The following is a 17,595-nucleotide window of genomic DNA, read 5'->3' on the forward strand; positions in this document are numbered from 1 at the left end:
AAAAAAAAAAAAAAAAAAAAAAAAAAAAAAAGAAACGACAACTCAAAAGTATTTTTCCATAAAAAGAAAGCTCTGGGGATACCCCTGCTATTAAGTTGTTAAACCCCCCCCAGTTTTGCTCTTGTTGCCCAGGCAGCTCACCACAACCTCCGCTTCCCGGGTTCAAGTGATCCTCCTGTGCTTCAGCCTCCCAAGTAGCTGGGATTACAGGCATGTACCACCACGCCCAGCTAATTTTATATATTTGGTAGAGACAGGGTTTCCCCATGTTAGTCAGGCTGGTCTCAAACTCCCAGCCTCGGCTGATCTGCCCGCCTTGGCCTCTCAAAAGTGTTGGGATTACAGCTGTGAGCCACTGCACCCAGCTGTGAAACCCCTTTTTTAAGCAAAACCTTACAAAAAAGACTAATATGTATAGCAACTCAAAATGAAACCCACTTACCTTAGTATTTAAAACTGCCTTAAAAGATCTATACTTTTAAGTGTAATCAGAGATTTTACATTAAGTCTTATAGTCAGAAGCTATCAGAGGGAACTGTTTGTCCATTCTAGTATTTCTGGATGGCCACTTATTTCTATGGCAGGAGTTCCTGACTTCACTTGAATGATGGGATGAGGGTGTGTGGTGAAGCAACACCTACTTTTTATATTAATAGCAATACGCATCTTGGAAGTTCTATTTTTACTGGTGTCTGCAACATAACCCTTAAGTGGAATGGTGTCAAAGGAAAAGAGTCAGGACTAGCTAGGCCAAAACAGACACTCCAGCCTGGGTGACAGAGACTATGACTCTCAAAAAACAACAACCAAAAAAGGACATCCAGTAAGGATAAGATGAACCAAGGAGAACAAAGGTTACATTTCTTACCTAATATAGCAGATTTTTCCGCGTCAAGCATATCAAGAGCCTTGGTGAAAGGCTCTGCCATTTTGGCTAGCATTTCTGGTGCATATAATGTATTGTGGGTTCTGAAAGAAACAAGAATGCTACTGAACTTTTCCATCTGATGCAGAAGTAAAGAGTTAAGTTTCGCTTGTAATTCAGTGATACTACAGTTTCACACAGACAGATGTGCCCATCAACACTACTCCTGGCAGGGGAAAGAAAAGAAGTTATAAATATCTGAATGCTCGCTGCAGGAGGGAACAGACTTGTACAGATAATTAGTATATAATACTTAAGATAAATTAACATGAGAACCAAACCCCAAGACAACAGGACAGTATCAGAGTCCAGAGCTAGAAAGCAAAATTCTTTTAAACCTGAGGTGATTCCAGTTTTCTGACCTCTAGTGATATGGAATGAAATATGAGCAACATTGTGGATTCACAGGTAGGAACACAGAGGAGGTAGTAATTTGCCCCATTTTTCTTTCTTTTTTTTTTTTTTTTTTTTTTTTAAGACGGAGTTTTGCTCGTTACCCAGGCTGGAGTGCAATGGTGCAATCTCGGCTCACCGCAACCTCCACCTCCTGGGTTCAGGCAATTCTCCTGCCTCAGCCTCCTGAGTAGCTGGGATTACAGGCACACACCACCATGCCCAGCTGATTTTTGTATTTTTGGTAGAGACGGGGTTTCACTATGTTTGACCAGGATGGTCTCGATCTCTTGACCTCGTGATCCACCTGCCTCGGCCTCCCAAAGTGCTGGGATTACAGGTGTGAGCCACCGCGCCCGGCTTTGCCCCATTTTTCAATGTTTTGTCTTAATTCCAAGAGCATGAACCTTGCAACAGCTGTTTGGACCTGATAGAGGAACACACTTGCCAACACATGCTGCTCCCCACCAAAAAGACCTACCTGAGCAAGATTTTGAGTAAGGAGCAAGGACTGTGAACTTGATACACCTACTGTCCACAGCACTCTTTCCTGCTCACAGAGATGGCTCCACTGAACAACTGATGGCTACAGGTTTAAGATGCTAAAGGAAAACATCTTTCAGGCCATGTTTAAGCCTCCAGAGTTTGTTCTTTTTGATTTTTGCTTGAGAAGTCATTTGCTAGCTGTGCGTGGTGGCACGTGCCTGTAGTCCCAGCTACTCGGGAGGCTGAGGTGGGAGGATCGCCTGAGCCCAGGAGTTCTGGGCTGTAGTGTGCTATGCCGATCGGATGTCCGCACTAAGTTCGGCATCAATATGGTGACCTCCCGGGAGCAGGGGACCACCAGGTTGCCTAAGGAGGGGTGAACTGGCCCAGGTTGGAAACGGAGCAGGTCAAAACTCCCATGCTGATCAGTAGTGGGATTGCGCCTGTGAATAGCCACTGCACTCCAGCCTGGGCAACACAGCGAGACCCCATCTCTTAAAAAAAAAAAAGAAAAGAAAAAAGGAGAAGTCATATGCTGGCCAGGAGTAGTGGCTCTCGCCTGTAATCTCAGCACTTTGGGAGGCCGAGGCAGGCGGATCACAAGATCAGGAGTTCAAGACAAGCCGGACCAATACAGTGAAACCCTGTCTTTACTAAAAAATACAGAAATTAGCCAGGTGTGGTGGTGTACCCCTGTAATCCCAGCCACTCAGGAGGCTGAGGCAGGAGAATCACTTGAACTGGGGAGGCAAAGGTTGCAGCGAGGCAAGATTGTGCCACTGCATTCCAGCCTGGGGGACAGAGTAAGACTCTGTCTCAAACAAAAAATAAATTTTTTTTTTTTTACTTTTTGGGTTTTAAAACACCTGAAATGTTTTTCTGTGTATGGTGACTGGTAGGAATCTAATTGTTTTCTCCCCATAGAGAGCCAACTATCCCAGCATTGAGTAGTTGATTTTTCTTTTGTTTTTATTTTTTAAAGAGACAGGGTCTCACTTTGCTGCCCAGGCTGGAGTACAGTGGTGTGATTATAGCTCATTGCAGCCTCAAACTCCTGAGCTCAAGTGGCCCTTCCACCTTAGCCTCCCTAGCTGGGACCATACAGGTGTGCATCACCACACCTGGCTAATTAAATTTTTTTTTTTTTTTTTTTTTTTTTTTGCAGAGATGGGGTTTATGTTGCCAAGGCTGGTCTCAAACTCCTGGTCCCAAGAGATCCTCCTGCCCTGGCCTCCCAAAATGCTGAAATTACAGGTATGAGCCACTATACCCATCCATCTTTTTCTCACTAACTTTCATTACTTCTGTCATAAATCAACCTGTAATACATACCTGGGAGTCTTTAAAAGGCCCTTTTACTATTGTGTTGAACCCATCATCACTTACAAAGGATGATCTGCTAAGAAACTGAACTGGTAGGCCGGGCGCGGTGGCTCATGCCTGTAATCCCAGCACTTTGGGAGGCTGAGGCGGGTGGATCACAAGGTCAAGAGATCGAGACCATCCTGGTCACCACGGTGAAACCCCGTCTCTACTAAAAATACAAAACATTAGCTGGGCATGGTGGTGTGTGCCTGTAATCCCAGCTACTCAGGAGGCTGAGGCAGGAGAATTGCCTGAACCCCGGAGGCGGAGGTTGCGGTGAGCCGAGATCGCACCATTGCACTCCAGCCTGGGTAACATGAGTGAAACTCCGTCTCAAAAAAAAAAAAGAAAAAAGAAACTGAACTGGTATGAAGTCAGTAAAAAGGGTCTTAAAGGCCCTTTTACTATTGTGTTGAACCCATCATCACCTACAAAGGATTATCTGCCAAGAAACTGAACTGGTATGAGGTTAATTTTCTAGAACAGAGGTCATATTAGTATATGTTTTAAGTTTGTCCAGCCATATGATGTCTGTTGTTGACAACTCAACTCTACATTGAAGCACTATAGCAGCCACAGTAACTAGATGAATGGGCATGGTGTGTTCCAATAAAAGTTTACTTATAAACATGTGGAGGCTTGCATTTGGTCCTCAGGCTGCAGATTGCCAACCCCCCCTTTAGACATATTCACCTATAACGAATATAAAGGAAAGAAGACTACATCAAACAATACTACAGATGCTATGATCAAAATTTCGCCAGGGAAACTCTGTAAGTACAAGTCCACCTTTTTCAACAAATAAACTGAAAAGAAAAGAGGGCAGGGCGTGGTGGCTCATGCCTGTAATCCCAGCACTTTGGGAGGCTGAAGAAGGTAGATCAGTTGAGCTCAGGAGTTTGAGACCAGTCTGGACAACATGGCAAACACTACTAAATCTACTAAAAATACAAAAACTGAGCCAGGTGTGGTGGTGCACACCTGTAGTCCCAGATACTCGAGAGGCTGAGACAGAAAAATCACTTTATCCCAGAAGGCGGAGGTTGTAGTGGACTGAGATCGCACCAGTGCACTCCAGACATGGGTGACAGAGGGTGACTGTCTCCAAAAACAAGAAAAAAAAAAAAAAAAAGGCCAACTTATAAATTTAGAGACTAAGTGATATTTTGTTTTTTTTTTTTTTTGAGACAGTGTCTTGCTATGTCACCCGGACTGGAGTACAGTGGCATGATCTCAGCTCACTGAGACCTCTGCCTGCTGACTTCAAGGGATTCTTGTGCCTCAGCCTCCCAAGTAGCTGGGGACTACAGGCACATATCATCACACCTGGCTACTTTTTAAAGTTTTTAGTAGAGACAGGGTTTTGTCATGGTGGCCAGGCTGGTCTCCAACTCTTAGCCTCAAGGATCCCTGCCTGCCTCGGCCTCCCAAAGTGCTGAAATTACAGGGGGAAGCTACCACGCTCAGCCTAATTTAGTAACCAAGAGAATATCTTAATCATATATATATATATAAACCTTATGTGGATAAGCAGAAAAAAGGAAAACATTTGGTGATATTTGAATACTGAGTGTATACTGGATTTTGAATTACTGGTAGTACTTTAAGATATAACAATGGAAATGTGGTTATATTAAAAGACTTATTACTAGATCCATATTGCCTTTTTTTTTTGAGACCCAGTCTCCCTCTGTCGCCTAGGCTGGAGTGCAGTGGCGCAATCCTGGCTCACTGCAACCTCTGCCTCCAGGGTTCAAGTGATTCTCCTGCCTCAGCCTCCCCAGTGGCTGGGACTACAGGCGTGCGCCACCATACCTGGCTAATTTTTTGTATTTTCAGCAGAGACGGGGTTTCACCATGTCAGCCAGGATAGTCTCGATCTCCTGACCTCATGATCCGCCTGCCTCGGCCTTCTAAAGTGCTGGGATTACAGGCGTGAACCACTGTGCCTGGCCCATATTGCTTCTGATTTGGGATTTTTGCATCTATGTTTACAAGTGATTTAGGCCTATACTTTTCATCTTTGGTACTGTCAATGTCTGGTTTTGGTATCAAAATAAATAAGCCTCATAAAATGAGTTGTGGAGCACTGCATTTTTCTGTTCTTGGGAATAGTTTGTCTAAGAGATAAATTATCTGATCCTTAAAGGTCTGGGAGAACTCATGTAAAATCATCTAAGCCTGGAGTTTTTGGGCTAATTTAACTACTACCAATAGAATTAATATGAAGTTTATATCTCTTTAGGTTTTCTATCTTTTTGAATTAGAATAAGTTACATTTTCCCTAGAAATTATCGATTTTTTAAATATTTTATTTTTAAAAATAGAGAGGGGGCTGGGCATGGTGGCTCATGCCTGTAATCCCAACACTTTGGGAGGCCAAGGCGGGGGGATCACCTATGTTCAGAAGTTTGAGGCCAGCCTGGCCAACATGGTGAAATCCTATCTTTACTGAAGATACAAAATTAACCAGGCATGGTGGCACACACCTGTGATCCCAGCTACTCAGGAGGCTGAGATAGGAGAATCACTTGGACCTGGGAGGTGGAGCTTGCAATGAGCCGAGATTGTGCCTTTGCACACCAGCCTGGACAACAAGAGTGAGACTCCGTCTCAAAAAATAAATAAATAAATAAATAATAGAGATGGGGTCTTGCTATGTTGCCCAGGCTGGTCTCCAACAATGTTCCTACTGTGGCCTCCCAAAGTGCTAAGATTACAGGTATGAACCAACATGCCCATTTTTCTTAAGCTTTTGAATTTACTGAGGTTATCACTGGTATTTTCAAAGAACCAGCTTTATTTTTATTACAATTTTTAAAAATTGAGCCATAATTCACATAAGATAAAACTAACCACTTTAGGAATATTATTGAGCCTTAAAAAAAAAAAAAAATGAGATCCTGCCTTTTGGAATAATATGGATGGCACTGGAGGTCAGTCATTATAAGTGAAATATGCCAGGCACAGAAAGACACATCACATGCTCTCACTCTTCGTGGAATCTAAAAGTTAAAACAATTGAACTCATGGACATAGAAAGTATAAGGATGGTTAGCAGAGGGCTGGGGAGGGTAATGGGGTTAGAGGTAAGGTAGGGATGGTTAATGGGTACAAAAAACCCAGAAAGAATAAGACCTAGTATTTCATAGCACAACAGGGTGACTATAGTCAATAATAATTTCTATTGTACATTTAAAAAGTATAACTGGAGTATAATTGGATTGTTTGGAACACAAAGGATAAATGCTTGAGGGGATGGATACCCCATTTTACATCATGTGATTATTATGCATTGCATGCCTGTATCAAAACATCTTGTGTACCCCATAAATATATGTACTGTGTATTCACAAAACTTAAAAAAACTAACAAAAAACATCCCACCAAAACCTAACCATTTTTAAGTTCACAATTCAGTGGTATTTAATACTTTCAAAGTGTTGCATAAACCACCTCTACCTGGTTTCAAAACATTTCCATTGCCTCCGAGATAACTCTCATGCCCATTAAGCAGTAGCAGTTTATCTATACTTTCTTCTCCTCTCCAACCTGAGGCAATCACCAATGTACTTTCAGTCTCTATGGATTTACTAATCTAGACATTTCATAAAAATGAAGTAATACAATTTATGGCCTTTTGTGTCTGGCTTCTTTCACTTAGGATAATGTTTTGGAGGTTTATCCACAGGACAGTATTTATCAGTACTTCATTTCATGAATACAGTAGTAATTATCAATACTTTTTTTTTCTTTTTTGAGATAAGAGTCTCATTCTTTCTCCCAGGCTGGAGTACAGTGCAGCAATCTTGGCTCATTGTAACCTCTGCCTCCTGGGTTCAAGTGATTCTCCTGAGTCAGCCTCCTAAGTAGCTGGGATTACAGGCATGCACACCACCACGCCTGGCTAATTTTTGTATTTTTAGTAGAGATGGGGTTTCACCATGTTGGCCACGCTGGTCTTGACCTCTTGACCTCAAGTGATCTGCCTGCCTTGGCCTCCCAAAAATGCTAGGATTATAGGCATGAGCTACTACACCTGGCCAATTTTACAAATCTAGTGTGTATTTTATACTTACAGCTCATCTCAATTCAGGCCATTTTTATTTTAAAATTTTCAGTTTTTTTCTTTAAGCGGCTTTCCAGCAAAAACTGGAAAGCTGGGTGCGTGCAGTGGCTCATGCCTGTAATCCTAGCACTTTGGGAGGCTGAGACGGGTGGATCACGAGGTCAAGAGTTCAAAGATCAGCCTGACCAATAAAACCCCGTGAATACTGAAAATACAAAAAAAAATTAGCTGGGTGCGGTGGCATGCACCTGTAGTAGCAGCTACTCGGGAGGCTGAGGCAGAAGAATTGCTTGAACCAGGAGGTGGAGGTTGCAGTGAGCCAAGATCGTGCTACTGCACTCCAGCCTGGGTGACAGAGTGAGACTGAGTCTCAAAAATAAAAACAAACAAACAAAAAAACCCAAAAACACTGCAAAGCCTGCCAGACAAATTCTAAAAGTGCTGTAACACTTGACTGGTAATGCTTCAAGTGCTCAATAGTTTCATGTGGCCAGTGGTTTCCATGCTGGACAGCACAGCTTCAACACATTCTATTATCAGATTATCTGATGCAGGAGGTGCTGTATCAATACCTTGTCACATTCTTAAGGAAAGCAAACTTTACTAAAAAACTGGTAATTTATTTATTTTACAGTTTTTTTTTAGACGGAGTCTCACTCTGTTGTCCAGGCTGGAGTGTGGTAGTATGATCTCGGCTCACTGTAGCCTCCATCTCTCAGGTTCAAGCACTTCTGCCTCAGCCTGTTGAGTAGCTGGGATTATAGGCACCCAACGCCACACCCAGCTAATTTTTGGGTTTTTTTGGTAGTTTGAGTAGACAGGGTTTCACCATGTTGGGCCAGGCTGGTCTCAAACTCATGACCTCAAGTGATCTACCCATCTCAGCCTCCCAAAGTGCTGGGATTACAGGTGTGAGCCACTGCCCGGCCAAAAAATAGTAATTTAAAACTCACAGCTCCAGCATATAACTGGTGGAAATATGGGAGGCCAACGTGGGCAGAAGTTCAGGAAGATCAGCCTGACTAACATGGTGAAACCCCGTCTCTACTAGAAATACAAAAAGTAGCTGGGTGTGGTAGCAGGCGCCTGTAATCCCAGCTACTCAGGAGGCTGAGGCAGAATTGCCTGAACCTGGGAGGTGGCGGCTACAGTGAGCCAAGACTACACCACTGCACTCCAGTCTGGGTGACAGCGCAAGACTCTGTCTTGAAAAAAAACAACAGGTTGCATCTATAAAAACTGAAAATACAAGACCGGGCATGGTAGCTCACACCTGTAGTCCCAGCACTTTGGGAGGCTGAGGCAGGTGCATCGACTGAGGTCGGGAGTTCAAGACCAGCCTGACCAACATGGAGAAACCCCGTCTTTACTAAAAATACAAAATTAGCCAGGCATGGTGATGCATGCCTATACTCCCAGCTACTCGGGTGGCTGAGGCAGGACAATCACTTGAACCCGGGAGGACCCGGGAGGCGGAGGTTGTGGTGAGCTGAGATTGCACCACTGCACTCCAGCCTAAGCAACAAGAGCAAAACTTGGCCTCAAAAAAAAAAAACAAACCAAACCTGAAAATACACATTCCTTGTAAGCTAGGAATTCTAATACTATGTGTATATCCAACAGAAATTATGTATATATGTTCACCAAAACACATTTGACACAAGAATGTCAATAGCAGCATCATTTGTAATATGAAAACATTCCCCTAAAGTTCATCAAGACTGAATAAAGCATATTCACACAATGAAATATTATACAATCAATGAGAACGAAAAAACACAAGTACATGCATAACATGGATGAACCTCAGAAACAAAATACTGAGCAAAAAGAAGGTAGACACTAAAAGGTGCATACTTCTGATTAAGTTAAACTGGGCAAAATGTTAAAAGTCAGAATAGTGGTTGATCTTGGATTTCTGCCTCCAGAACTATGATCCATAAATTCCTGCTAAGTAAAAACCATAAAAAAAAAAAAAAAAAAAAAAAGAAAAAAAAGTCAGAATAGTGGGCCACGTGAGGTAGCTCACACCTGTTATCCAAGCACTCTGGGAGGCTGAGATGGGAGGATCCTTTGAACTCTTGAGTTCAACAGCAGCCTGGGCAACACAGACTCTTGCCTCTATCAAAAAGTTAAAAATTAGCTGGGCATGGTTGTACACAGCTGCAGTCCTAGCTACTCAGGAGGCTGAAGTGGAAGGATTTCTTCAGCCCATGAGGTCCAGGATGCAGTCAGCCATAATTATGCCGCTGCACCCTGGCCTGGGCGACAGAACAAGAACTTGCCTCAAAAGTACTTGCTCTACTAATTGATAGGAAGGTGACTAGAAATTGAAAAGAGATTACATTTTTTTAAAAAAGAAAATTATATAAAAAATGATAACCATACTGTTGTCTTGTGGCCTTTAGACCCAACCAGGAATGGACCCCACTTCCACATCTGGGTTGTTACCACATAGATTCTGGCCACGGGCCTAAAGTGGCCTAGTTGATTAGCTCCTTTCCCTATGATTTCCATCACTTTCATGTTTCTCTAGCTGTAGAAAAGCCTTGCGGTTTTAAAAACACCACTGTGGGCCGGGCGCGGTGGCTCACGCCTATAATCCCAGCACCTTGGGAGGCCGAGGCGGGTGGATCACGAGATCAAGAGATCGAGACCATCTTGGTCAACATGGTGAAACCCCGTCTCTACTAAAAATACAAAAAAATTAGCTGGGCATGGTGGTGCGTGCCTTTAATCCCAGCTACTCGGGAGGCTGAGACAGGACAATTGCCTGAACCCAGGAGGCGGAGGTTGCGGTGAGCCGAGATCGTGCCATTGCACTCCAGCCTGGGTAACAAGAGTGAAACTCCGTCTCAAAAAAAAAAAAAAAAAAAGATGTAAAAACACCACTGTGGGGCTCGGTGTGGTGGCTCACACTTTGGGAGGCTGAGGCAGGCCCATCACTTGAGCTTCGTATGTTCAAGACCAGCCTGGACAACATGGCAAAACCCCATTTCTATTAATTAAAACATCATTATGGAAACAAATCTTTCCACAACTGAATATTTAACCCTCTCAATACAAGTCCTACTTCTTTTTAGAGACCTCTTTCCTTCTTTTGAAATTGGAACAAAATATTATCTTTTTTTTTTTTTTTGTGAGACGGAGTCTTGCTCTGTCGCCAGGCTACAGCGCAGTAGTGCGATCTTGGCTCACTGCAACCTCTGCCTCCCAAGTTCAAATGATTCACCTGCCTCAGCCTCCTGAGTAGCTGGGACTAGGTGCACACTACCATGCCTGGCTAATTTTTGTATTTTTGGTAGAGACATGGTTTCACCATGTTGGCCAGGATGCTCTTGATCCCTTCATCTCATGATCTGCCCACCTCTGCCTCCCAAATTACTGGGATTACAGGCGTGAGCCACCACACCTGGCCCTGGAGTCTCACTGTTGCCCAGGTTGGTAGTGGCGCAATCTTGGCTCACTGCAATCTCCACCTCCTGGGTTCAAGTGATTCTCCTGCCTCAGCCTCCCAAGTGGCTGGGATTACAGGCATGTGCCATCACGCCCAGCTAATTTTTGTAATTTTAGTAGAGATGGGGTTTCACCATGTTGATCAGGCTGGTCTTGAACTCCTGACCTCAAGTGATCCACCGTGCCTGGCCAAAATACTGTCTATTTCCATAGACATGTCCACAATGTCAACTTTATCAGACACTCCAGCCCTCCAATTTGTCAGCATTAACTTAAAAATCTTTGTTTCTTAGGCTTCAGGTCTTGGGTGTCTATTCCCAGGAGTTTCCCTGAGACATTAATAATTTGGTTTGCCCAGTTGAGGCTACTTTTACTCCCTGGAGAAGGGCCCAAAACGTACTGAAACAGAGCTCTAACAATGTAACTTAAAAATCCTGTGAGAGGCCAAGCACAGTGGCTCATGCCTATAATCCCAGCACATTGGGAGGCTGGGGCAGGCTGATCACTTGAGGCCAAGAGTTCTATACCAGCCTGGCCAACATGGTGAAACACTGTCTCTACTAAAAATACAAAAATTAGCTGGGAGTGGTGGTGCACGCCTGTAATCCCAGCTATTCAGGTGGCTGAGGCAGGAGAATCGCTTGAGGCTAGGAGGCAGAAGTTCCAGTGAGCTGAGATCATGCCACTGTACTTCCAGCCTGGGTGACATAGTAAGACTCTGTTACAAAAAAAAAAAAGAAAAGAAAAGAAAAGATCCTGTGTGATATAAAAAGCACTCGTATTCTGCTTTGTCTAATAACTGAATTTTATCAAAAACCTATCTTTGGCCGGGCACGGTGGCTCAAGCCTGTAATCCCAGCACTTTGGGAGGCCAAGGCGGGTGGATCACGAGGTCAAGAGATCGAGACCATCCTGGTCAACATGGTGAAACCCCGTCTCTACTAAAAATACAAAACATTAGCTGGGCATGGTGGTGTGTGCCTGTAATCACAGCTATTCAGGAGGCTGAGGCAGGAGAATTGCCTGAACCCATGAGGCGGAGGTTGCGGTGAGCCGAGATCGCGCCATTGCACTCTAGCCTGGGTAACATGAGTGAAACTCCGTCTCAAAAAAAAAAAAACCTATCTTTTTCTTTACAGAGCATCCCTAAGTCATCAAATATCTATCTAGTAACTGACAAGCCTATTCTGGCCTACTTCCACTTGAATATATTAACTTATGTGATCTAGAACAGTGATTCTGAATGTTTAATGTGTATATAAGCCATCTGGGGATCTAGTTAAAAATGTAGATTCTGATTTAATACATCTAGGGTGGGGCCTTGATTCTGCCTTTTAAATAAGCTCTCAGGTGATACTAATGCTACTGGTCTTAGGACTCAGCTTTGAGAACCAAGAACCTAACAAACCGAGGTGAAAAATGTGTAACTCCTTTGTTTAGCATGTTCAGCCAGCAGCTGTTTGGTCCATTTGAGCTCAGACTCAGTATTGGTAAATTCAGATTAGCTCATATGAATACCACCCAGTAAAAGCAGTCTCAACTGGGCAATGAGAAACACCATTATAGAAGGCACTGCCCTGCTCCCAATGAGCAAGTCCTTTACTAAATAATTTAGACCAAATAAAACAAGTAAAAATAGGGATGAGTTATAAAGAAATGGAAGAATAACAAAGAGGCGGCTCAAAATAAGAAAAGCCCTTTTGGGATTAGCCCCCTTGGGTTCACATGGAAATTAAGATTTATGCAAGTGAGAGCTGAGGTTATTTTTTAAAAACTGAGACACTCTCTAGAAAGAATAAGACTTAATATTTAATGCCTCATTAACACCACTAAGATATGAAGATATATAAGACCAAACTTTTGAAATTTTTAAGGTAAAGAAGTAAAAAACAACAGAGAAAAGCCATTATTCTGGCTCACCTTATAAGGGCAAGCAAATTGTCAAGAAGTTTCAGAATCTGCTCTGTGCAGGGGTTACGGAAGATTGGATTTCCAGTGGATGTATAACCCACCACAAATCCCCCAGCTTTGGCCTCTTCCAGGTCAGCGGGCCAGCAAGTTCGTTTCACAACACCCAGAATGCTGTATACACAAAAGCTCATCTATAGAAAAACAAGAATGACAGATAAATATAAAAGAGAAAGAAAACACAAAGTACTGTTAGATATATTCAAGGCTCTGGCAAAAGTGATACAGAGGCCAGAGAGAATGAAATAATTCTCTGCTCCCCCATAGTCCCCTGTTCCTTCTTTTAAGGTGAAGTCCAAGAGGGATCCTCTCACTGCAATTTTCAGGGCCAGTGGTAGGCTCTGGAAACTTCCCTTTCAGCAAGCTATCTTTCTAGGAGCTGCAGTGACCCACCCACAGGACCCTGATTAGAAGGTGTCTTAGATAAGATCCAAAACAAAGTGTTTAAAGTGCCATCATTTCATCTTCTTTGAGTTGATCCTGCACCCTCCAGCTTGGGCCTTGACAGCTAGTGTCCTAATCCCCCCTCATGGTACTCTCAATCAACCTACCACTTGCCAGGTTAAATAATGGGACTTGTGCCATAATGGAACCAGGAACATTGCTTATTTAAATAGCAAAGCACTGAAAAATCTCAGGTTTGTAAGTTAAGCCATCACTTAAGACTTTTCATGCCAGAGAGCAATGGCAGGGAGGACTCACCCTGCTGACCAAGTTCTGACCTACTTCCTCATTACACCTTCAGTCTTCAGAGCTATTTAGAGATCCTTAAAGCCAAAATAATGACTTCATAGAAAAGACCATCTGCTCTGCTGTGGGAACTAACTCAAGAATTCAAGACTAAAGAAGAAAAGAAAGGAGAAGCTTAGGGAAGTAGAGACTCCCAGGTTTCTCACCAGTATAGAATAAACAAATCTATGAGAAACTTGACAACAGACAACACCCTACTCCTACCCATGGCCAATGCCACTTCCCATTCCCAGGAAAGTCTTACTCGTGCACGGTTTAAGCCACAGGGATCCTCCAGGCCTGGGTCACAGCTCTTCTGATCTGTACCCACATATGCAATGAAAGCATCAACATCTGATAGCACTCTGAAGGTTGGAGGGGAAAAAACAAGTTATATCATGATTTTAAGCAAAGACAGTTTCTTCCTCATGAGTTAACAGTTATGATTATTTGGCCCTGAAGAGCAGTTTTATAGTGAGAGGAGTATAATCATACTAATTGTCAGCTGTCATTTGAAGGTTTAAATTTCCCTCCCACTTCCAAATGTTATTAGTAACAATTTAAAAATTAAACAAGAATATAATCTTGAAAATATAAAGAAAATAATTTTTCTACTGTGTGAGCACAGGTAAGTGTGGTTGTAGGGCCCTTCCTAGCTGTTCTCATTTCTCCAAATGTGCTGGTACTGCAATGTAGACACTAAAGGAGTCTCACTCTGTGCCCTCCCCACCCATAATCTAATCTAACCAGAGATTAAATTACAAAGGACTTCTTTTAGGAGAACTTCAGGTATTATGGATAATGCCATCACACTTCCAATATCCTTAACCCCTATTTCCACCCTGGGCCAAGCTCTTAAACCAAAATGGGTGCATGTAGTGAGAGGGCAAATTATCTCCTTTACCTGTGCATGTCTTGAGAAAGCCAGATGCTGGCCACGGGTGCCATCAGCTCCTCTAGGAACACTTTCTGACGCTCATAGTTCTTGAATTGGTTGCTAATGAGAACCAGTGCTTCCATGAGGGCACACTTCTCCATTTGTGTCAGGAGTAGCTCATTGGAGAGGAGTTGCTTCACATGGTTATAAAGCATGTCAAAATTGGGCTACAGATCAAAAAGAAAAAAAGCCAGAGGTGGCAAAGGTCTGATTTTAAAGGAGAGGTGGCTCACTCAAGGAAGAAAGAAGAAAACCAAGGCAGTCTCAGGAAAGTCAGGCCTATAAGGCTATTACTTGGCAATTCTGTTATACATCCTTGTTTTGCCTAAATAGCAGGCAATTCAGGCAGAAGATGGCTCTTGTCTTGAGTATTTGGATAACTGCACTTTCCTATACTACAACTGTGAAAAGATCAGCTTGTTATATACATAGGGAGACAACTACTGTGCATTCAGAGAAGAAATTTCTGGTTAATTTGTAATCTGGAGTAATGTTAAATTTCTTATCACCCTATGTCCCAAAAACGGTTGTGATTTGCATCTGCTTTTCTCAAGATCATTTGGCACATCATTTGGCAGTAGTAATTAAGGTCATCACATGGTAAAGAGTTGTAGATTAAGGGTAAACTATCTGTATTTTGAAGAGATTATATTTGTCATCACATTTCTAACTATACTACTAAGTATACTAAGAAAACACCAATTCAACAATGCTGATTTATTTATTTTTGAGACGGAGTTTCACTCTTGTTGCCCAGGCTGCAGCAATGGTGCAATCTTGGTTCACTGCAACCTCTACCTCCTGAGGAGCTGAGATTACCGGTGCGCACCAACATGCTCGGCTAATTTTTTGTATTTCTAGTAGAGATGGGGCTTCACTATGTTGGCCAGGCTGATCTCAAACTCCTGACCTCAGGTGATCTACCTGCCTGAGCCTCCCAAAGTGCTGGGATTACAGGCATGAGCCACCATGCCCAGCCAAGAATGCTTAATTGATGTAAAGCAATAGCTACTAGTTTTTTCTTTATGTGAGGTACACTGAAGTCTGGATTTATACACAAATGTAACCAAACTTGGCTCTTTCAGCAGCTTACCAGCACAAGCTGGGGGTAGTCACGACACATCTTGATGATGGAGGAACAAGCATGTCTCCTTACATTCCTCACTGCCCGGGTTCTAGGGGCCTGGAAAGAGACATTCAACAAACTTGGAGCTACTTCCATATAATTTATAGATGCTGCATAGAATCATGTAAATATCTCAATTAGGGGCAAGTTCACAATGATTTTTCACAACCATAAGAGTATAATAGAGTAACATTTATAGCCACCAAGAATCCATGTTTCCTGTATGCCCTAGAGTGTCTCTAGGGCAAAACACCATATCATATGATAATCTACTGCCCTTACTACCCCCTCCCATTTATATAAAAATATAAACTGGGTTTCAGGTATTCATACTTTTGTTCTCAAGAAGTTAGAATCTGTTAGTTTAATTAATAGTCTTACCTTACTTTCTTCAACAGTTTCAAAAGTGACAGATGAAAATAGCTACGGCAGAAGAGGAAAAAAGGTCACTCATGTTTGTTTGTTTTAGAGATGAGATCTTGCTATGTTGCCCAGACTAGACTTGAATTCCTGGGCTCAAGTGATTCTCTCGCTTTAGTCTTCTGAGTAGCTGGGACTATAAGCATGAGCTTATTCATGTTGTCCATTTTCTCAGATACCTCCACAAGAGGCTTCGGAGTCACAATTTCACCATCAAAACATTTCACAATAGGATCCCAGAACAATTCATGCCATCACCCAAACACTTGGCTATGGAAACACCTCTCTCTTCTTTTTATCAAAAGTTGTGTAATCTATCCCCCCGATTCCACTTCATTACTTCCCATTTACTCCTCATCCCAATGAAATATGGCTGCTTCCTTGATCACTATTACGGAATTAAACTCAAGACAACAGTGTAGTCAAGAAACTCACTGGACATTTGACAACTAATAAGAATCTGCAACAAATAAGCCCACTTTTCTGAAGTTCTGCTGGTCTTGTGACACAACATTTTCATCTCTCTGGCTCTTTTTTCTTCTTTGGGGGCTTCTCATTTTTTTCTCTACTCCTCTAGGTTCCTTGCTTGACTCACATGTCTCCTAACTCTACATAATCACTTAAGTATCCATAACTTTTGGTCTTGGGACTTCTATGATGATGATGCTTTAATTTTATCTTGTTACTTTCTAGAATCTAGATCTTCAACATCAAATAGCCAATTTATTGTGAGATTTCTCCATAAAGATGCTCTATGTATACTACAAACACAGTATTCCAAAACACTCACCGCTTTCTCTTCACTCCTGTTCTCCTTCCTGATCCAGTATTCTCACTCAGGTAGTGGCTCTATCACCCACCTAGTCAACTGAACTAGAAACCTGAAAAATATCTGTATTGTTCCTTCCTCTCATAAATCCCCTCCCAGGCTGAGAGCACACTCTAATACTCTCCTTTAAGTATTCTTTCCCATTTCCCAGTGTACAAGTCTTCATTGCAATGCCATATAGGTAACAATATCTGTTTTTGTGCCTTTCTTCCCAGAGTGTTCCTAAAGAGTGAGGCACTAGCATACTGCCTAATCCACAGTAAGTACTGAGTAGGTATTTAATAAATAACTGTGTTTATTAATTTGCCTCACATAATTTCAAAAACAGTTATAAAAATAATTAGCTTAGGCCAGGCATGGTGACTGATGCATGCTTGTAGTCTCAGCTACTCAGAAGGCTGAGGTGTGAGGATCCCTTGAGACCAGGAGTTTGAGTTCAGCCTCGGCAATATAGCAAGATCCTGTCTCCAAAAAGTAGAATAAAAATTAACTTAGAAATGTCAAAATAGAATTTACAAAGGACATGGACTTTACCTTAGAGAAGACCTGGGGCAGGAACTCTGGTCTGTAGGTGACAAATGGAAAGAGTGCAGAGACATTAGTAAGGACACAGGACAGGATGAGGGGATCCTTGGTATCAAAGTTCAGAACCATCTGCAACAGCTCTATTCCATCATTAACAGGAATTTCCTGTAATAAAGACATAAAATGGAGGTTGACATGCTGCCACCACTCAGAGAAAACCATTTTGGCTAAATTTTCTTTCTTTCTTTTTTTTTTTTTTTTAAGAGACAGGGTCTCACTCTATCACCTAGGCTGAAGTGCAGTGGCACAATCACTCACTGTAACCTCAACCTCCTGAACTCAAGGGATCCTCCCACCTTAGTCTCCC

The 17,595-nt window shown here is 42.5% G+C and overlaps 2 protein-coding genes and 1 long non-coding RNA gene across 4 annotated transcripts in view; 1 reads left to right on the forward strand and 2 right to left on the reverse strand.

Moving 5' to 3' along the window:
* The window catches only part of POLR1C (RNA polymerase I and III subunit C), a 42,053-nt gene that overhangs the window by 15,296 nt on the left and 9,162 nt on the right, over nucleotides 1-17,595 (forward strand). Inside the window, exon 9 of one of the 2 annotated variants that reach the window (XM_032299507.1) lies at nucleotides 1,717-1,991. The exons of the other annotated variant lie outside the window; for it this stretch is intronic. Within the exon in view, the coding sequence (XP_032155398.1) occupies nucleotides 1,717-1,718 (2 nt within the window). The 3' untranslated portion in view covers nucleotides 1,719-1,991. Of the gene's footprint in view, nucleotides 1-1,716; nucleotides 1,992-17,595 lie in introns of those variants that run through there. 2 annotated transcript variants of the gene reach the window in all.
* The window catches only part of XPO5 (exportin 5), a 49,605-nt gene that overhangs the window by 8,772 nt on the left and 23,238 nt on the right, over nucleotides 1-17,595 (reverse strand). The window contains exons 15-21 of the mRNA XM_032299489.1: nucleotides 17,238-17,393; nucleotides 15,836-15,877; nucleotides 15,422-15,511; nucleotides 14,296-14,495; nucleotides 13,657-13,756; nucleotides 12,615-12,796; nucleotides 869-969 (exon numbers count right to left, since the gene is read on the reverse strand). Coding sequence (XP_032155380.1) covers nucleotides 869-969; nucleotides 12,615-12,796; nucleotides 13,657-13,756; nucleotides 14,296-14,495; nucleotides 15,422-15,511; nucleotides 15,836-15,877; nucleotides 17,238-17,393 — 871 coding nt within the window. The remainder of the gene's footprint in view (nucleotides 1-868; nucleotides 970-12,614; nucleotides 12,797-13,656; nucleotides 13,757-14,295; nucleotides 14,496-15,421; nucleotides 15,512-15,835; nucleotides 15,878-17,237; nucleotides 17,394-17,595) is intronic.
* Nucleotides 11,420-12,608, reverse strand: LOC116565740. Its single transcript, XR_004275571.1, has 2 exons — nucleotides 11,816-12,608; nucleotides 11,420-11,511 (listed from the first exon to the last, which is right to left on the reverse strand). It is a non-coding gene; the product is annotated as an uncharacterized LOC116565740 (long non-coding RNA).

The sequence above is a fragment of the Sapajus apella genome, unplaced genomic scaffold (assembly GCF_009761245.1).
Source record: "Sapajus apella isolate SASKATOON/1434 unplaced genomic scaffold, GSC_monkey_1.0 scaffold41, whole genome shotgun sequence".
Lineage (NCBI taxonomy): Eukaryota > Metazoa > Chordata > Mammalia > Primates > Cebidae > Sapajus > Sapajus apella.